The following is a 23,057-nucleotide window of genomic DNA, read 5'->3' as shown; positions in this document are numbered from 1 at the left end:
CAAATGAGTACTTTCTAATCGTAGATCGTCTTTATTATATTTGTTCTATTTGTCATAATTATATAAGTTGTTTGGGCTCAAATACAAATTAAAATCTTTCATTAATCTCAAGTAAATAGTTTATTACACCACGGTAAAAAATGCTACCAAATATTTACGACTTCTGTTCAATGAATGAACGAAAGCGCTTTCAAAACCGCAAAACGCATTCTTTCATGCGTACCGCATAGCATAACTGATGAAAAACCGTAATGATTTTTCAATCATAGTATGATTTAAATGCCACAGTTTGACAAGCGTTGCGGTCGAGTGCGCGTGCGCAATAAATATTCTCGATGACATTCAAGATACCAGAAAGAAAGCAAATTTTTGCTTCAAAGCAACTATTTTACGATTAACAAATTAAGTTCAATATTCAGTCCATATAAATAATTATATTGCGTTCCGCTTATCAGAATACAGTAAAAACTAATCCCGTATAATATGTTTTTGTCAAAAAAAATTGTGATTGTATAGCAAATACTTGATCAATATCTCATATTAATGTTCTAAAATGTACTAAGAACGACGCCCGGCATATATTCATATCATATCATAACGCAAGATTTCAAGCGCGAAGCGCGAATTCATGAGCGCGTAATGCTTAATATCTGCCGGAAGTCTATGGTCGTACGCGTCCCTTTTCAATTGCTGATAACGCATGCGCAAACGTCGCTTTTGAATTATTTAATTATTTGAATTGTTCTATTGTGAACAAAAACCGTAATTATTATTATTAAGTGTTTTCACTTTTGATTTAACGTGACCGTAAATAATATTGCCGGTACCTGGTGATAATAGTAATTAAATTAATGTGAACGTGTGCATGATAATATAATTAATTGATGGTCGCGTTTTTGTTTGTTACGGCCGAGTGCGGCGCGTGCGCATTCGCGTCAATTATAATTATATGATTCAGTGTCAAGTTTATAATGCGCAATTAAAAACAATTTGATGTAATGCAAAAATAATAATTAAGTGACGTACGAAAGTGTGTATAATATAACACTAACATAAATATTGCCAGTGTTCTCCATTATTATTGACTGTCATTATTTAAAAATAACAAATGAAATATTCTTAACAGAGACTTCCAAACCTTCCGATTTGATTGAGCGCTAGCGTATTATTATTGCTTAATACATGTTTTTATTATTAACGATAAATGAATACTGATATACTAAAATATTGAAGACGATATAAGTTATGAAAAATGTTATACCTTACAAGCAATCATGTGAATAATTTTATTGGGAGTGGGCTCATTGTATTTTGTGCAATACAAAGTAAATTTATTATAAATTATTATTGTGCAGCTATTTTGAGATTGTGTAATTATTACGAACATACGCGAAGTTCTCATAGCTGGTCCAACTCATACGTTCGTTTGTATTGAATCTAAGTTATTGATAAAGTGAAGCGAGTTCCGTATAGAAGTGTAGATATTCGCTTAAATACGTTTGGTCCGCCTGGAAGAGGTTGTGTTGTTCGCTCTCTTTCGCAGTAACTGACAAATGCGTCGATTTAGAAGTGTAATTAGATTTCTTAATATTATTTAGCTAATATAGCTAATTGTATATACATTAAACAAATATAATTAAAATAAAATAATTTATTTTTAATCTATTAAAACATGAATTTTTATTTTTCGCACAAATATTTTTGTTAAATTATTTTATTTAGTATATAAAATGGGCATGAACAATGTTTTTATTTTTTTTTGTAATTTTTTATTTAGTACATTAAAGTAGCACGAAAAATATTTTTTTTGTATTTTCAAATAATATGCTGCATTTTTAAATAATATGCTGTACACTGTGATGTACAAAAAATGGCTACAAAAACAATCAATAAATTATTGTACATTGCAAGTCTGAAAAGGTTAATGTATGAAGGTGTTTTTTTTTATTTCTTTAAAATTAGTTTTTTCTCACAAAAAAATACGAATATGCCAATGCGTACCTTATAAGCAATACAGCAATAGGTCCCCAAATGTCAAATATAACAAAATCTTTAAGTAAAACTAGCACACTGGTTATATATAGCAATATTCTACGTTATTAAGTCATAAACAACGGCAGATATTTTGCGCCCTAAACAATTTCAAGTCATTCCAATCTTGAGGAAAAATGGTGATCTCAAATTTTTTGTTTAAATGCTAGCGGGAGCTAAAAAATGTCCATATCTCAGACATTTTACAAATAAAAATTCACAAAATGCCCTTTTTCATTTTTATTGCGGCCCACATTAAATTAAATCTTATATTTTTAAGCCATATAAAAAACTTTCCAGTGATTATGAATAATATTCGGTAACTAAATTTAATACAATTTAATTCGTATATGTTTTGCTTTATTATAAATATCGAATTTACTTTTTATTTTTTTTTTTATTTATATATTAAAGTTTTAACTGCCGTAAAATTTATGACAATAATATTTATGATTTTTTTTCTTAAATGGACGTATTTGAAAATTGTAAAAAAATAAAATAATAAGGAGGGGGGAAGGTGCCAAATAGTATATCTATTCTTGCTATGGCACTGCACTGCTGCTTTTGCGAACTTTGACTAAGAGAAAAGGCTGAGTTTCTTGATTTACGCTCGTATCAACTACGTAGGACTCCCACCTTAGCAATTTAGTTATCAAGTTTTGCAAATATTTATGATAATTAATTCTCTAGCGTAAGCGGAAGCGGATGCATTACCAAAAAAATATTGCAAAATCTATTCACATAAATTGCTGAGGGTGGAGTACTTCATAGCCGATACTGGAAATAATGCATAGCCATACAATTATTGAACAACTATTTATGGCAAAGTAGATTATTAAATTTAACTACTTAAAAATTATATTTGTGATATAATACAAACAAAATCTTCTATAAATAAATCAATATACATATACTAATATTGAAAAGCAAGTAATTTTATAAAATATTTTTAATCTAAAAAAATATTTTGTTGAAGAATCAGTTTTTAATTTTGTATGTTTTACAATTTGAGCAAAAATTGTAGAACAATGTATATGATAACAATATAGTGTTTTGTAAAGAAACTGCTAGTGTTATATATTTTATTAGTTTTCTACTGGATTTCAAAAGCTTCTAATAACAGTAATTCAATGATTAGATTTCACACGTCTGATTTTTTCTATATCGGACGGTCGCAATTGAATCAAGAGCGTCATTAGTTCTCGCATTAAAGAGTAAAACTGGTCGGTCGAAACTCGAAAGAGAGACGTGTTAAACGGATGAAAATTGAAAATTTTCCAGTTTGCGCTCTAAAAGGTCACGGCGATCGGACCTCGCAACTGGTAGTGTTCTTCTGGACCAGATATAGACAATGTAGCGTCTCGAAGGAAAACAAACTTCTCGACTCGTCGTTCAGATAACTTTCGCTGAGGTTTTAATTAATAGACGACCAGATGGTTTTGAGGTACGCATCGAGCTGAGGAGACTCTGAGGCGTCTCCGACTCATGGGAACCTGGCCCTGATCGCGGGTCAAAGACCCGAGTGTTTCGGTTTCTTCCGAGCGCTACTGACCCACATCCCGACCGAGAGCCGAAAGTGTTTTCCTCTTCCGACACTTTGTTTACTCGGAGCCGATCGTATCTGCGTCTCTTTCCGACTCTTAGAAAACATTATTTATTGCAGGTGGCTCCCAACAAACAGACATGTTTGATTTGGATTTCTTCTTTTCGGCATATCAAAGAGCTTGATGACTCTTATAATGTATGCCAAAATAATATTTAACAAAATACAAACAACGAATCAGAGTTTATACTATACCTGTCATTAAAATCAACTGTAAAAAATTCAATTCGCATAGACATTGTTGTAAACAGTATTAAAATTTATATAGTTAGCTTTACAAGACAATGTGTTGTGTTACGAGATGAATGAATCTATCCTTGGTTAGTTTAACATTCTCGATACAGTTTATATCGGAGAAAAAAAGATTGTATATAAATCATATACAAAGAAATGTAGATGCCGCTATCAGGCTTAAAATGGCAAGTCCTGGAAGTCGAAAAGTCTTCGCTGACTTGACGAGTTGTATTATTGTCGACTGTGATTTAGCTGAGCAGCTATATGTCGTTATGTGTTCCCATGATTATGCTAGACGATCCACTGATATGTCTCGTGTGCAAAGTGTCCTTGTTCATATCTGCTGCTTTGACTTTGCAGCAGCATCTTCCCTTCTGTGACCATGTGTCACATATTTTATAATCCTGGTTTGAAACATCTCTGGCAAATCACAGAAGAGAATCGCAATTGCATCATTTCTTTGACACGCCACGAAATAAGTTTACGCCTTTAAAGAGAAACGGTCTAAATAGCCACTTCGGCGATCGGTAACCAAAGGTAGAAGAACAAAAGTATACTATGCGCAGGATAGAACGTATTTTGAAAAATGTGCTTTATACGTGTCTCATATCCGTAAAATATTTTCAACTATTAACCCAATTGTGGGAATTTTAAAAATATTTAAAATTCTCACAATTTTATAGTTTCCACAGATATCTTTGTCAGATTTTTTTATTTCAACTCCATATTGGTTAAGCACTTCATTTAACATTGTTTTCAGAAGCTTGTAGTATTCACTTATTCTTAAATTTATAATATTTTAAGTAGTTTCCACACAAAAATAATGACGCATATATTGGTTCACCGGCGTTATTTTTTAATAAAAAAAAGTTTAATATTTTTTAACTATTATTGCATTTTGCCTAATCTAATCTAGATTGAATATTGAATTTTATAATCCACCAAATCGATTATGATGCATGAAATAATATTGTTGTATGTTATAAAATTAGCTTATTATTGTTACAAATAAATCTAGTATCTAGTAGATATTTACGAACATTAATTAAAATTACACTGCTTATTATATAGATTAAAATAATAGTTCAACATACAATAGATTATGATATATGAGTGATATTGTCTGTTTATATAAAATACAACAAAATAACAATTGTTTATATATAATAATATTTTTTTAAACTATTCCATTTAAAAATAAATAAAATATGAAACATTAGAATAACAAAAAATAGATAAATTATAAGATACAGGCTACTATTAAGTGCGCCTCTTATTTATTTTTAATTTAAATGTGTGTTTTTAAATATATAAATATACGATTTTTATCTCTGCATTCAACTGCGATTTTTCTCTCGATGTTTCGCCAAAAATGTTCTCAAGCATTTTCTGGAGAATATTTTTTACACACATTATTTAGCTTACAAATATTTTTAGATTTCTTAATACATTACAAAACCTAATACTTATTTATATTTTTTTTTAATTTAAATTATCGCAAAAGGATGCTCCAATGCGTCACGATGCTTACGGTAGTATTGAATTTACTAAAAAATATGCTATAATAAGTCATAAACTAATATTTATGTGTTATTATAGCACTTTTTTGTGTTTATGTTTATACATAAACGAATTTTACAAGAAAAATAAGAAAAAGCAATGTTACAATACTTATCTAGTTATTCAGATTTGGTCGATATTATTTTTGGGTATTTCATCGTTTTTTTTAATAATTTTGCTGAAACAACATTTATTTATAATGCATATTTATAATTGCTTAAAAATAAAACTTAAAGTAAAGTGCATTTATTTAATGCTTTATTAAAAAAAATAATTAAATTCATTATGAAAATATCTATAACAACTAAATCTGCAATTATTATGGTTTTATATATTTTATATTTGTGAATAAAATTAAAGATAATACAATTTAATAATTAAGTGAAGAGTACAGTTATCAAAAATGCGTTAGGCCTAAAAAAATACATACGTATTTATATTTTTAATATTCCGGTATTTTTTTAATATAGGCTAATTCAGATATATAAAAATCAGATTATATTATAAATATTGTATTTATACGACGGCACGACTCGCATAATTTACTGAAAGTAGGCAGTGTTGTTTCGCGGCCGTTTTTGCGAATAATTGAGTTATTTTCTAAATGATACCTTTGGAAAATTCGCCATCTGCGATTCGAAAGTATAACGCCGAAATATCATCGTACGCCGTTTTGCCTATGAAACTCAGATTGGATATGGACTAAAAAATGCTACGTGCTCGCCGCATCCATAATGCATCAAAAAATACAAAAAAGTGAAATAATCTCAGTGACCTCGAACGGTTGAAACATTTCACATTGTAATTTCGTAGCGGGACCTTGACTGAAACCGATGCACAATTTATGCATCGTTAAAATCATTAAGTTTAACATTCGAGACTTTCGACATTCTCTCCGAGATCATACATGGGCATGATGGTAATGCAGCGGATGTTCTTTAATGTTCATAGTGATATGTTAAACGTTCGCACAAAAAATCTCTCCCTCCCGAGAATGCGAATTCTTCTAATCCAGTTCATTCATCAAGTATCCATGACTCGTTAGCACTTCAAATCAGTGCTAAAACAATAAATTTTAAAAATCATGTTACAGAAAAAGATCTAACGCAAATATACTTTTACGAGTTCAAGTAAGCTATTTTTGTTATATTTACATACATGCATAGAGAAGAAGGTTGTTCTTCAGATTTTTGAACAATATTTTTTGTCTAAGGATAAATGACTACGTAATCGACATCAGTTTATCTAATGCCTGCACTACACTCTCTGGAAGTTGGCCAAGGTTGGCCAAGGATGGAAAATATAGTGGGTTAATTCGGTCGAGTTCGGTTCTACCCGCTCTAAAATCTCTCGGAAGTTGTTCGAGGTTACCGAGAACGTGAGGTAAAGTGGGGGTAATTCAGTCGACTTGGCCAGCTTCGAGCGCTTCCGAACATTGTTGGCATTATTTTCCGTGTCAAAGGGACCGAAGTCGGAGCTGCTCCTTCGAGCGCGAGTAGTAAGATACTTCCCCTTTCGCTCTCTCGCGTGTTAAGTGACGAGAGTGAGAGAGATAATGATATGGTGTTTGTATGCGCGTAGGCGTCCTATGGTCAACACGCATGTCGAACGCTGTATCGTGGTCACGTGGTCAAGCTATAATACCACATGGTTATCGGGGACTTAATCAGACTCTATCTGACATCTTTGAATATTTTACGGAACCAAAAAGGATTAATTATATTTTTGATAGTTATTCTTCTAACAGATATCGTTATTAAATGGTTTTCATATAAAATTAAATTAATAAAAAATAATTAGTGGTAATTATTTTGTTAAAAAAAATCGTTTTAAATATCCTTATATATTTTCCTAGATCGGTTTATATAAATGTCACACCATAACGAATTTTTATTTAGAATCGATGGCGACAAATTCTAGGATAGTCACAGATGTGGTGTTCGTATTCTGAAGTACCATTTTTATGCCTTATGGCATTTTGCAAAAGCCGACAAAGATTTTGCGTAAATTGAATATTTATGACCGAAAAGTTTTCATTGATATTGTATTGGTGAGTGCCTACACAAACTTTTATAATTATCTGTAGCGTAATTTTAATAATATGACATTTTAAGAATTGCGATTATTTGGCACTTTTTTTGATTGCGCGCAAATATGCCGGCTGTACGTGACAGAAACCGCCGTCCGGACGTCATTCACGGCCGCTGTCCGGACGGCATATGATATTTGTGGCAGTGTGGTCGCCGGCAGTTGTCTGAGTTGTCTGACAGTTGTAACTTCGGTTCGGACAACTTCCAGAGAGTGTAGTGCAGGCATAATAGTTCAGTCACGTAAATCCCAAGAATTAAACCCAATCTTCGATTCGACTCGGATACTACTGTGATTTTTTTATTTCAAAATATATGTGTATTTTAATTGTAAAATATTGTTACCTGCTTATCTACTTTGATGGATGTATGTACAATATTACCAAAAATCAATTTTATTTTTTTTATTTTACTAAATATTAATAACGTCCCCATAAGCGGTTAAAACGCCGTTTTACATATTTTTTACTGCATATTGACTATTTGCTATAAAATTTCTGTATTTGTTTTTAAATAATTAAAATGTTCACGTGTTGTATTGTGCGTGCTCATTACACCTTCACTATTTGTGACATATTTATTTTTGCTTTTTTTTTTATAAATCAGCAGATTTTGATGAAGCTTACCCATGCTAGCAATTTAATGTTGCTGCTTTTTTTATAATAATTTATATATATTAAAGAACATTTAAGACTTTTTTTATAATTTCTTTTAATAGAGTTATGATTTTTTTAATTATTGTTCGTAAAAAAAAAATTATAAACCATTTTTTTATTTTTTTAAATAGCTGCTATTTGAAAATTTGATTAGGATGACTGTCGTACTTATTCGAAATATTTATAATAATAGATATTTTTAAAACTAGTTAAGTGTCGATACGATTAAAACTACGGTAGTAATCGTTTCTTCAAATTTCGTTTTTAGAAAAAAGAATAAAAGTAAGAATAACATATAGTTTATTTTTAAAAGAAATACTTCACTTAGGCGATCGATTGTAACTGAAGTGAATAATAATTAACAATTATTGTGGGGTACCATAAAAATTACCTATATGCATATATGTAACGAATCGAGGAAAATTTATCGCCCGCAGTTCACCGTCAGCAACTAATCGCTAGCAGTTTAAGTCGCATAAGCAATTTATAGCCTACAAATGATAAAATCGTGTCGTTGCCGTCGTACACTACAATGCTCGGTTATCTAGCATTCATTCTATAACTTTTTATAGTAATATTATCAAATTTTGAGCACTAGAAGAGCGCAAAAACAATATTAACTTCTCAGAAGTCAAAAATCCACGGCAAAAGCAATAAAACCGTGCCGTCGCCGTCGTCGACTAAATTCTTTATTATTATTACTACAACGCCGACCTATTACTTTTCACATGAATTTTTACCTTCTAACTTCTAATGGATAAAGATTGGATGAAGTATATTAAAATCGAATTTTGGTCAATAGGAGAGCGCAAAAACAATTATCAGTTCTCAGAAGGCAAAAATTCACGGCAAAAGCAATAAAATCGTGTCGGCGCCGTCGTAGTGGGAACGCTCGGTAACGAGCGTTTCCACTGCGATGACGACGGCATGATTTTATTGCTTTTGACGTGGATTTTTGACTTCTGAGAAGTGATAATTGTTTTTTGCGCTCTTCTATTGGTCGCAATTCGGTTTAGATGTACTTCACTTATTTCACACTTCTTGGAAGTCGGAATATTATTATAAAAAACACATTGAATAAACGCTAGATAATTGATCATATACATTACAACGATAACGACACGATTTTATTCTATGTATCAATTATCAATTAACGCGGCGGTAAACTACTAGCGATTAATTGCTGGCGGTGAATTTGTTCGATAAATTTTCCGGACCCCAATATGCACACTATTTGATTTTTCAAAATTCATTAATATAATTCTCAAGCATTTGTTTTATAATATAAACAACTAATCGAAGAGTTCATGAAAAGTCCAGATTAAATTGAATCGATTCAGGTATCATAAATAAGTTATATTTTTCATGGGTAATAAAGATAGAAAGCTTCCGGTCAATTTATAATATGTTTATGCCTTCAACTGAGAGTCCGTTGATTTTTTAATGAGTATGATAGTTAATAATATCATTGAATCAAACAAATGTTAAATTAAAGAAATTCAAGCAATTAAAAAGTAGCAATTCTCTCATAAAAAATCGAGTTTAATGCTTTTACTAGTAAAAACAAAACGACATTCGGTAAAGTGGAATCGTGGACAAATAAAGCGAAATAAATAAATTGTGAACCTCGCCCGGTGGCTTTTCTTGCGACCTTTCCACTTTTTTTGCTTCATTGTTCTTTATCAGCGAGAGTCAGTGAACTCAGTAGTTACAGTGAACATCATGAATGAATCGACAGACGGAAGTTCCATAAAGAAGGTCCGAAAACTTGAATGAATCTCATTAATATTTAAGGTCCCGACTCTTGTTTTCGTGTCTTACTGTTTAAGGCGATCCCCCGCTTTCCACCTGTCTCTTTAATTACCGCCTTCTTCTGTAACTCGCAGCTTCCTGCGTCCAGAAGAGCGCAGAAGAAAAAAATCAGTACAGAGGAAGTCGATTAATGCGCTAATACCAATTTAATTGCTCTTTCGATAATTAAACATTTTCGCGGTGCGTTCCGTTGGAAAGTGTCAGCCGGCGCAAAACACTTTCTCTAATCTTGAGTACAATTTGCGCTCTTCGTTTTATTTACTTGCTGCCGCTTTGTGCTCTTCGCTCGTCGTTATGTTTGACTTGTCCTAAACGGTTTGCGGATTGTTTCGTAACCGAGTGTTCGTTGTGAATGTTAAATAACTGATTATTGTAAAGCGACACGTTCAATTATGAAAGTTGACGATGTGCTAATGTGTGGACTAAGTTATTGTCAATGTTCCTAAAATGTCGTGACTTAAGAATTGCACAACTTTGTAAGTTAGTGTCAGCTATTTGTTTTACTATTAAGGCACAGTAAATAGCCACTGATATCTAATACATATATTTTAAAAATGCGATGCGTCCCTTCGTTATTAATACCTAAACCTCGCTTTAAAAGCCTTTTTTACGTCATATTCTATTCTCAAAATTACTTTTTTCCGTCTGCTAAAATGCCGTTGTTTTTATGCATGTGCTTAGGCACGAAAAATTATATTTTTTCAATTGTAATACAATTCTATAATTACGACTTTTTAAAGTAGAGTAGTGAAAAATTTTGTATTCAAATTTTCAGCACTATTTTATACACAATTATGTATCGAATTTACTGCTGAAGATATTATTTTGGTATAGTAATTTTGTATTATTATTATGATTTTAGCGTTATTTTGTTTTTATTATACCGAATCGGTGAAAATTCCCAATTTATAAATAGTCCAAATCCGTTGCTTCATTCATGAACTAGCATATTATCTGCCAAATTCATGCATCAAGTCAAATGTCATTTCTGACAGTTGCGAAACGTCACGTTTATCCAAATTTGTTGCTCCTGTAAAGTGTATGAATAGTATCGCCGTTAAAAAATGTGGTCCATGTATTTATAGTTTATCTGGTCGTGTAACTAATGCCAGGAGATTGGCAGTAATATTGGAATTTAATGAAATAAAATAATTATCAACTTTAACAAGATTTTCATGTAACTTAAGCAAGCGAATAACTATGTGCAACGAATGTTCACTGTTCAACACACGTAACCTGTCCAAATTATGTTGTCATATTTATAGTTCTACACTTTTTGTTATTCTAAATGAAGATGAACATCGCTGTAGTTAATGATTGTTAATTTTTATATATGAATCAAATGACATTTGGTCTAGTTATGAAAAACACCACCGGAGCGCTACTATCGTACCTGACCACCATAAGAGATTAAAAATCGACCATATACTCACTATCTAAATTGGAAAAATACCCGTTAATAAAATTTTTATGTCGTCATATTTATCGTTCTAGACTTTTTTGCCATTCAAAATGGAAAAGAACATTACTGTAATTAATGATTTATTTATTTTTGTATAATAGAATGACACTTGGTCTAGTTACAAAAAACACCACCGGAGCGCTACTATCGCACATAACTTGTCCAACAATTACACCATAAGAGATTAAAAATCGACCATATACTTACTGTATTATTCGTGAAAATACGTGTTAATAAAAATTGTCTTATATATAATTCTAGACTTTTTTGCCATTCTAAATGAAGATGGCTATCGCTGTAGTTAATGATTGGTTTATCTTACATTATCTATCGTATTTCAATATGATTTCACTGAAGTTACATATTTTATAAAATATTTGAGGTATAACCCGAGAATTTATAATTTACAATCAAAGACATCTTTCAGATTTTTCTAGGGGGGGGGGGGGGGGCAAAGTTCGACCGTCAGTGGCTATTTTTTTATATTTCGATTTCATTAAGATTCATATTATTTCATTAAATGACAATCATTTTTCTGGCCAAATTTTAGGGAAGGCAAATATCTTACTTTCTCCCCCCCCCTCCTCCCAAATTTCGTCCCTGAACTTGGAGAAAAAATGTCCAGACTTAGGATTGCAATAATACAGTGATTGACATTATTATTATATTTTTAATAATTAGTAATAAAAAATACCAAAAAAATAATTTATATTTATTTGAAGTCGAACTGAATGATTTATTTTTTGTTGAAGATATAGTCACTATCGTCGTCTTCATATTTTTTTGGGAAATATAATAAACAAGCAGATCAAATTTCGACTTAAGTTGCTGACATTTATGAACTATTATCGGTCTGCCTGTTTATGCGTATTTCGTGTTTTAAATAATTTTCCTTACATTCTGGTACTTATAAAAATACTTTATACGCTGATCCTTTATTGTGTTGTCTACGAGTACTAATAAAACTCAATAAGACGACTGTGTAATTAACTTTTTTGTCGGAAAATCTTTCTTCTTTTGGAACAACAAGTCTAGAAAATCATTGTCTTTGATCGACTGCTTATGGATGCCTTCTAAATTTCAATGCCAGGAGCCTGAGAACCATTTGGTAATTTATTCTAATGAACATCCTATATTGCTTGTTTTTGGTCAGTTACGATTTTACGAAAAAACCTAATGAGAAAGGTGTGCGTAGAAAAGTATAAATCTTCTTGTTAAAAATGCGACATATTTTTTTCTAAACGAAGATGTTTGTTACATGTAGACAATAAACTTCAAAGGGTTAACGTAAATGTAATCGTAATAATAATAAAATCACCTATAGTAAAAAACATTGCGAACAAGTTTTATACAGAAAATTTTACTTTTCTACTTTAAATTCTCATATTTATCATTTATAGCCCGAAACTTTTAATTTAAATAAATTCAATATCCATTATATATATTATTTATTAACAAAAAAAAATATCAATAGAATCGGTGCTTAGAAAAAATATGATTTATATAGCATTGATGTAATTTTAGATATTATCTTTGTGGCAAAGATGTGCATAAACAGTATTATTAAATTATATTTTTGTATTCAATTATCCGAGAGTAAGAGAGAGAGAAAATGATAAATCTAGTCGACATTCTTGAGGCGGCAGCGTCGGACTTCCCACCTCTCCGTGTGGAAGCGAAAGTAGATTTTGCCTTTTGAACATTCCGACGACAGGTGAACGTGGATACACATTATGTCGTGGCCGAAAAACGCTTAATGAGCAAAAACAGAGTTCACACTCCTTAATTCCACCTCTCAAGTCACTTTATAAACTATTCTATAAAACTTATTCTCTTCTTAACCTTAGTTGAAAATGCATTGTATAAAAAATACAAAAAAACATAATGGCGCTATTCGACACTAAACATATTTTTTTTATAAAATAAGATCCAACGGTTGTATAGCTGATTTCTATGGTGCTATTAATAGACATGCATAATTGCTATTTTGTTTGCAATGTCAGTAAAAACTATGCTTCTCAGTAATTCAAGGGACACAATATATATTTTTCTCTCACTAATTTATTTTTATTTATATAAAAATAAAATATATTTATATTAAAAACACTTTTGTATTATTAATCTTGAGACATATCATTTATTCGATTCAATTGTTATTCCTCTCCTCGATGACGTCACACGTGAGCTGTTTGGCTTTGTATAATAGAAGGTGTTACGGACTGCTATAAATGAAAATTGTTAACACTGTGTTCTAAATTACTACCAATAAAAACAAATAGTTTCCACCTCACTTATTTCGAAATGAAAAGTATCTGTTTTTTGTTGTTGTTAATTACATTTTTTCAATTAATATCTGCGGTTTTATATAAGATTATTAAAATTATGCGTGTTCGCCTTAACGAGATTTTACCGTACGTTATTCATAAACAATTTCACTCGCGTGTCCGAGTGCCTTAGTATAAATGTATTCACGTCTCAATTAGTTAAATATTTTCATACGCGATTTCTACATTAATAATTTATAAACCACTGCTATCATTAAAAGCATTGATAGAATTATAGAGTACTGTATATCTTAAATTACAAACCAAAAACATAGGTATCGTGTACAGTAATTACTATACACATATATACATAAATCAATCATATTTATAAACTCATGAGCTACGCACTTATAATAATTAAACTGTACATTAAGCCGAGTAACGCAAAAATGTTGTATAATTTATTTCAAAATGCGATTTTTCACAAAGAAAATGTGAAGACATCAATAGTTTAAAATATTGTACTAAAAATCTGTTACCATTATTTTTAAATAGTCGCAATGATTGTACATATATTGTTTTATTATTTAATATGAAGATAATGTAGGCCGCGAAGCGCAAATTTTTTATTAAAATAAAACTAAAATAATTGAATTCAGTGGTCAGATTTCAAGAAGAATATTCTATATTTAAATTAATTATATTTTATAAAAAAAAACAAACAATGATATATAATATAATAAATCATCTTGTAATTTTACATTAAAATATAATTATCTATTCTTCGTGACAAAAAATTTGTTCCTTAGTTTGGCAGATAGATACATATTTATTGCTAAACTGAACAACATTTTTGCCACAAGGAATAGATAATTATATTTTTAATGTAAAATTACATCCTGATTTAATCTATTATATAGCATTATTTGCTTTCCTCTTTTTTTTATTAAATACAATTAATTTTATTATAAAATATTTTTCTTGAAATCTTTTTTAATTGTAATATATTAAAGTATATTGTTTATTTTACGGTTGAAGTTTAGGCTATATATTTTTAACAATTTTAAAAGTGAAATTTTTGTGTTGAAAATTTGTATAAAAAAATTGTTTTAGTACTATTTTTACATACCCATCTTATAAAAAATGTTTATCATAGTTTTTTTTTGTTATAGTTGTTTTTACTATTTTAACATTTTAGTAAGTAATTTATTAAAAATGGTCAGTGATTATGATTTTATTAACTCTTTAAACGCCAGCGACAAATTAGTGAGTCACCTGTTATTTATCTTGACGCGTTAGTATCTCTTTTCGAAAATAAATATAAAATACTTGGTTTACTTATAAATTATGCTAGTACAATAATCTTTATGGATTGAAAAAAATATGATAAATAATTAATTAATTTGTTTTAAAAACATGTTTTACAAAAATAATCAATAAGTGGCTCATTTGTGAGTCACAGGCGGCGTTTAAGTGGTTAAAGAGGCTGTAATTTTATTTTTATTTTAATGAGTAAATAGTGGTTTTTAATAAATGGTCATTTACTTATATTAATGGCTTGTTGTAAAACGATAAATAATTATGTTAAATGGTCAGTATGTATAAAGGGTAAGTTTTTAATAGTAGGTGTAATTTTTTTATTTAAAATTATTAATTATCTAAGCTTTTCTGACCATTTATCAAAAAAATACTGACCATTTATGACAAGGTGACTGATTATTTTTTATTGAAACTGACTATTTATCAATAACACTGATCATTTATTATAAAAAAATTACTGATTGAATCAGTTTTTTGTTAGATTTTTGTAAGTACTGTTCTTTAAATGGAAAAAAAAATAAGTAAAGCGTTTCAATAAAATAGGCAATAATTACTAATAAAAAGCTAAGCAGACTTTTTAGGCAATATTACTAATCATTTATTTATAATATAACTGACCGTTAAATTTCGATCTGTATTTGTTGGGATTTTATTCGGTAACTTAATTAAACGGACTTAAGTTCCAGTCAGTGCTCAGTCGTTGAACGGTCAGTCATTATATTAAATGGACAGTAACGTATTTAAGAGTATACTTTTATATACTGGATTAGAAAAAAACTATTTCAATACAGTAATATAGTAGTTTTAATTATATAGCCATTATTTTTTTAAATATCATTACGAATATAGCTGGACAAGCCTTGTTACCTTCTTTTTAAATGACAAATATTTAAAAATATAAAAAATCGTAGCTTCATTAAGAAAATCTACAGAAAATAGAAAAGATATTCAAAATGTTTTACTAAAAAAATTAGAAATCTACCTAATTCTTGCAGCATTTTTCATGCTGAATTTTTTTATATTAAACCTTAGGATTAAAGATAAATGGTTAGTTATGCTTTCACTGAATGTTCTAATATAGTGAGCTTAATCATAAAATAAGAGTTTGTACATCAGTCGTCGTGTTTTGTACACATTACAATATTATCTCATTTTTTTCAACATCTGTCGAAACATACATATATAAATTTATTTCTGGCTATTTCTAAAATGTTTAATGCAAGCATAAGAGCAATATATTTGCTTGTGATAATTTTCATGTCAACGTATATGTTAAAAGTATATGCATATATGCATAATGAAATTTATTAAAAACGGTCTCTGGGCTACGAAAGATCGACGTATTGACTACCCCTGCAATAGACCGTGAATTGATCATATTTTGACAAAGATCATTAGACCGATTGTCATACTTTCGAATTTAGAAATAAATACAGTAATCGGTCTCGTCTGGCACGAATCAGACCAAAAAATGCAAATGAGTGCTAACATACATTTTGTGTTTTTCAGGGTGCATCCGACGGTGGCCAGATCTGTCTCGACGCATTTGTCCGACGTGATGGCGGCTATCAAGAGCCACGATTGTTCCCAGTTCCGCTGCCAGAGGACCGCGCAGAGCAGAAGACCCTAGACGTCGCCTCCTCTCTTTTAGGTCATCGATACCAGTGATATGTCGCGAAAGTAAATCTTCTTACCTCCGTTAGAAACGTCGCACTCGCTTTCCGAATATGTAAGCAATTCTAAATCTTCCCTAAAAGACTCTCTAATCTACGATTAAATTGTTTCTTTATTCTATAACTGGGAAACGATAATAAAACGCGAATGACAATCAATAAATCTATCGGCGGTCGTCGTTCCAAAGTTTTATAATTATTTATTATTAAATATAACATTATTTATTTATATGAATATATATATGGGTTTTATTAAATAAGCGTGTAATTTATTCGATACATGTAGCAGTCACGCCATGTTATTTATTTTTTTAATTGTTAAGCGATTATTTTTAAGATGTGTGTAAAATATTGTGTAAGAGAAAGTATTCTATATAAATTGGATAAGAACGGATATCGAACGAATAACATTTGACAGGAAATTTGAAATTTAGATAAGATTTTTATTATTATTGCGTATATATTGTAGTTCTTGTACATTTATTTACTAAACGATTTCCTTTGATGTTGCCATAAGTGAATTTAAGAAGAAAAAATATACGAACGGACATACTGGAAATGTAATTAAAATATATTAATACATTTTTGTTTAATTTATATAAAGTAAATATAATTGTGCACCATATTTATACATATTTATATTGTTAATTCTGATCTGTTTTGTAAATATTATACTATACTACTCTGTTATAAATAATGTTATGTATTTAAATGAGATTGTTGAGAAATATATCCGTAAACTTAAAACATAATATTTTTATTAAAATATTTTCCCTAAACATATAATATTGTTCATTCAATAATGGGAAAAATTTCGCCAATTATTTGATTTTTTAAAAGTAGAGACATCTATTGATATATTTAAAAAATAATATAATATATTATTGGTTTTAAACTTTGATAATATAATAATATATATTATTACAGATGGCAAAATCTAGAGTGTTGCCAGTTTAAATAAAAAGGTTATCAACGGCTTTCAACATATAACGCCATATTATACGCACGCTTATGAAGAATATCATTAATATTAGTTTAATAAGAAATAAAGTTTATTACTTTATTTCTTATTAAAGTTTAATAAGAAATAAAGATGTACATAAATATAATACTAGAAATAGAGAAAATTTAAAGATAATTAAGTATAAGAAAACGAGTACGGCTAGGGGAATTATGTACGGAGGTTTTAATTTATATAATAGTCTTCCAAGAGAAATCCGAAACAGCAAAAATATAACGGGTTTTATAAATGGAATAAAAAAACACCTTCGTACATAAAGAAATAAAATATTATAATATTAAGTCTTTATTATTGTATATTTTTTCTTTCTGTTATGTATTTTTTATATATTTTATATATGTTTACTAAATTTGTTAGATGTAAAGATTAGCTATTAAGCTAAATAAATTAATAAAATAAATAAATAATGAAAAGGTATATATGGAACAACCTTCAGTCATCTAATATATGATTGTTTCAACCTTAATATAATGCTATTATTTTCTATTAAAAAATGATGATAGTTAATTTGTCAAAGAGACAATTTTTTTTTGTTTTTGTCAAAGAGACATGCGGTTTCACGATTTGCGTTTCTTATTTTATTATCCGCTTCTATATAAGCGTCCCACAATTCACAGTCCTGGGGTTACAAACAGTTGACTCTCATTCTTCATAGCAACAACTGGCAGTACTAAAATTTACAACATTATTTAATATTTGACAACGATTGCCATTTTAATTAATTATACTTTGAAGTTAAACGTCATCTTTATGGCACCCAATGATGTTTTTAAAAATATGGCTCACTCCACCCGCCCCAATACACAAAAAGGTTTGCTATGGCTTTTACCCACTCAGGAAAACAGTTTTTGCTAGCCTTCGAAAGACCAGGGAAACGCTAGACGTCTTTTAAAAAGAGCAGTAGACTTTGAGACGACTGGCTCCTTTGAATAAGCTTCCAGCAGCCTTTTATAATCCACGATTGCATTTTCAGTGATTGAAACATCTTACATCTATCTGGATCGAAGCTACATGCTAGGACAATGAGGTTTTGGCTGTTTTTCCCTTTTGCCACAAAATTAGTAATTTTTATATAAATATACTAAAGCAACATATTTATGTAACGAAAAGGTTAAATATAAATATTCTAATGAAATTATTGAATGTAATCTTTCACAGTTATTCTAATAATTTAATGTGATAAATTGTTACAAATTCGTTAAAAAATTGTGTTCTAAATAATAATATTATTTTGCTTTATAATACATTTTTGCGTGGTGGCAACACTGAAAGTTTGACGTTTGTGTGTGCTTTTTACATAACTAAGAGTCTGTCATCAAAACAAAATGTTCAATTTTCAGCGAATAGCACTGCGGTCATTAAGATGTGTCAAAATCGATTATAATCGAATGATCGACAAAAAGCTGTATAAAACACTGGTGATTAATGCTTTACCTAGAGTTTCAGTGACGCATAACAGTTTTGCACTGCCAATGTTGTGTGAACAATCTTGTTTTGTGACAGCTATTCGATACAAAAGCGAAAAAAAAGACGAAGAAGACGAAGAGGTATTTGTCTTCTACATAGTAGTTAAAATATTTTAAATGCCGATATCTAACACATAGTTTATTTTTATTGTTGTTCTTCAAAGCTTCAATTAACACAACTAAGCAAATTTTATACGTATTGAAATGAAAAAATACAATTATTTTATATCGACATTTAAATGAATTATATTATGTATTATTATTTTATTCAATGTTAAGATATTAGAAGAAGAGTTGACTGAATATAAAAATGAAGATTTATTGTTAAACAAAATATCAAAAGTATTGAGAATATCAGTACCTTCGATGCGCTTAGACTTGATTTTAAAAGGAGGATTGAAAATAAGTAGAAAGTGAGTTGTTTTACATATTATTGTGATTTATTTATTACTTTTAATTAAATATAATATATTTTTAATTTTTAGTAAACTGGAAAAGCATTTTTATGAGAGTAATATAAGAGTCAACGGTGAAAAAGTATTGAAGAAAAGCATTACTGTACGTATTTATGTTTGATGAAGTTTTTTATATAATCCATAGGTTTTATGTTACACTTGATTTTATCATTAACTTTTGGCTTTCCTGGGCTATAAAAAAAACTTTATATTTATTTGATATTTTTTAATTTCATTTAAAATAATAATACATAAATTAAAGAGTATGAAAATATATTTTATATTAATTTTATAAAAAATATGTAAAGTAAATTAACGAAATTTAATAATAAAAAAGTGTTAACAATAATTATTAAAACATAATAATACAAAAAAGTAGTATAATTTACTATAAATGCAATATTAAATAATAATAAATAAATAACAACAGAAATAATTACGGAGGTGTATAAATTAACTCACTAAAAAGGTTAAGACCTATAAAATATATGTATATAATACTCCACCCGTAAAATACATACTGTTTTTGTAAGACTAATCATTCAATGGCTGGTTTCATAGAAGTGTTCCAATCCTTGGTGTGATTCATCCTGAAAAATAGTTGCTCGCATGAATAAGACATGATTGTGAATCAAAGGATTTCTTTCTCCGGAAAGATATGTCTCTTAAAAGTTCAGTAGAGATACACAATCAACTTTTTTCTTTTGGCTTAATGTAATTTTTACCACCTTATACAATTCAAGATTCAAAATTTTAATGTCACCAAGGAAGCCATTTATTCAATGATATTATATTCGTTATCAATACCTCTATTGATAATGGCAAATTGAGCCCTATCCGTAGCATCAGTACTTTCATGTATCGCCGATGAATAAAATTTAAAATAGCAACTTTCCTATTTATTCGTTTCGTCTGGTTGTATAACTGAGTTTAATAAAATACTTTTTTTAATCAGGATAAATTATATTTTCCACATCCGGATAAATTATACATTGCTCAACAAATTCAATATCAGTTAATGGTTTTGACTTTTTTCTAATCAAACTTGCTACAAAATAACTGGTTTTTACAATAAAGTCTATTTGAGTTTTAACTTTTGTTACAAAATTATTTTTAGTTCTACAGATTTGTTTTTACGACACATTCTTTGATATGACTAATTTATCTGTATGTTTTTTTACCATATAATATCTTTGTATGAAATCCTCACTGGTTGTTTTTTACCATATGTAATTTTTTGCTAAATGTATTATTAACGATATGTAGGTTAATGAATACATATATTGAATTACTCTTTTGTAGAATTGCTATAATTTTTGTGTTAGTCTTAAAGTTTTTTTATGGAAGCAAATATATATATATAATATGTTAGCCCGATGTTTTCAGCTTTTACTGCTCAGAAAACCAATGGCCTTTTTTTTATTAAAAATCGTTTTCTTCTTATTAAAATTCGAATTTGCAAATAATTGGCATTTGATGAAGGCTAACCTAAGCATAGATATAATATATTTCGTCCAGGAAGCAGTGATATAAAAACAATCCATAATAAGGCTAACTAGTCGAAGACATAAGTAAACTGTAAAATTTTCTACATCATTTTTACCTTGATGTATATTTAGTCATTGACTTATTAAATGTCTAATAATCAAATTTATAGTTTAGCAAATTAGATGATAAAATAATAATAAACTTGCCTATCAAAATAATATTCATGCTATGGGATAATAACGGAATTTATTGACTCTTTGTGACAAAAATTATAACCAATTTGGAACCCAGTGAAATAATGCATATACATGTCACATGATAAAAACAGCTAAAACAGGTTGTTGCTTGAGAGGAGGCAAGTCCGTAGTCTATCGAGCATCGAGTATGTCTAGTCTGGTTTTGGTACTGCTTTATATATATGTTTGTGGGGCCAGCCGTATCCCTACCACGTAAGTTGGTAGGGATCGGAAAATCGCGAGCGTATGTTTCGACAGATACTAGGACTACAGGCAAAGCCAGCTCAGATTTCTGGATTTTTTCTGAGGTCCCGTTTACTGCCGTAAGATTGTCTCTTCATACATATAATATAACATTTTCCCTAGACCTCACAAATTTATATTTTCGCGGGTATCTATGGACTTTAAAACAAGTACTTGCGTAAATATGAGTCCTTTGTTTGACAATCATGATTTGCAATAAAAAAAAAAAAAATATTTAAAGTTAGAAAATTAACCAAATACATAGAAAACACTGAAATTTAATAAAATATGTAATTAATTTATAATTGGCAATTGCAGGTATACGTCGGAGACGAACTCGACGTAGTGAAAACATTCAATGTTAATAATCCCGAAAACCTGAACGTATCGAGGGTTGAGGTCTTAGATGCCAAAATGGGCGAGGAGGGCCCAGTAGTCATAGTTAGATCTTACAAATCCCTCGTCATTGAAAATTATGAGCGTGAAAACGCTTGGTCTGCTAGTAAACCTAGTTAATCTTGTTCAAATTTCACACGTGTATTCTAATTAAATTAAATTAAAATAAAATAAAATGTTACACCTATGGAATTATTGATTTTTTATTTCTGCATTATATAATATAATATAAAACTATATAAAACCAATGAAATTATTAAGGAGGATGAATGTTTCTAGAGAAGAGAAAATCTTTATTGCTTCTGGTATTGAGTGGTGCCATTTTTTTGAAAAAAGATCAAAGGAAGCGAAGAAAGCAATAAAACAGAGCGACTCGTATACACTTGTGTACAATGTATATGTAGGTGATATTTACAAAGTTTGCTGTGATGAAAGCGGGGAAGAAATAAATATACGTCTAAAGCAATGTATATGTATTCGTAATATTTAAGAATTGAGATATTTTAATATTACATTATCTTATAAACATATGCGATTTTAAAACTGAAATATTGTTTCATCTTTCATTTATTATATAAACTTAAAAATATACATGGTGTGTTTACATTTTTTGTTGTTTTGTTAATTTGCTTTAAGAGCTATTTATGTATAATTTTACTAAAATAGGAGCAATAAGACTGTTAATTGATTGAACTGTTATGTCAGCAGTACCAGCAACTGTTATGTCAAAACGTTCCCTCTAAGACGAGAGGTTCCCTGTGTGGAAAACCAAAAGGCTTAGTGAGCATGCCAAATAACTAAATATGCGAGCGCAACATAATTATTTCACATACAAACTTCAATGTCTCATTTGAATATCTATTATAAAATTTATTCTATAAAAATATAATAACCGTTATTTAATAAATTTTATTAATAATTGAACAATGGTAAAAATAAAAAGCAAAAGAATTTATAAACAAAATATATAGATAAAAAGGAAAGAGCTATTTTTTTAAATAATTAAAACAACAAAATCATGTTTTATTAATTTTTCTCAAAAAAAGTGGT

General features: G+C 29.3%; 2 protein-coding genes across 2 annotated transcripts in view; both read left to right on the top strand.

The window, feature by feature from the left end:
* Positions 1–17,449, top strand: part of LOC148225901 (uncharacterized) — a 35,590-nt gene extending 18,141 nt beyond the window's left edge. The window contains exon 3 of the mRNA XM_088204325.1: positions 16,539–17,449. Coding sequence (XP_088060451.1) covers positions 16,539–16,659 — 121 coding nt within the window. The 3' untranslated portion in view covers positions 16,660–17,449. The remainder of the gene's footprint in view (positions 1–16,538) is intronic.
* A 1,291-nt stretch (positions 17,450–18,740) lies between these two features.
* LOC148225900 (uncharacterized) lies at positions 18,741–22,199 on the top strand. Its single transcript, XM_088204297.1, has 4 exons — positions 18,741–19,270; positions 19,469–19,602; positions 19,675–19,747; positions 21,930–22,199. The coding sequence occupies exons 1-4, from the start codon at positions 19,049–19,051 to the stop codon at positions 22,125–22,127; spliced, it is 627 nt and encodes a 208-aa protein (XP_088060423.1). The 5' UTR covers positions 18,741–19,048; the 3' UTR covers positions 22,128–22,199.
* Positions 22,200–23,057: the final 858 nt, after the last annotated feature.

The sequence above is a fragment of the Plectrocnemia conspersa genome, unplaced genomic scaffold (assembly GCF_051122295.1).
Source record: "Plectrocnemia conspersa isolate PC_06_02 unplaced genomic scaffold, ASM5112229v1 ptg000014l, whole genome shotgun sequence".
NCBI lineage: Eukaryota > Metazoa > Arthropoda > Insecta > Trichoptera > Polycentropodidae > Plectrocnemia > Plectrocnemia conspersa.
This window is presented reverse-complemented; position numbering and strand designations above follow the sequence as displayed.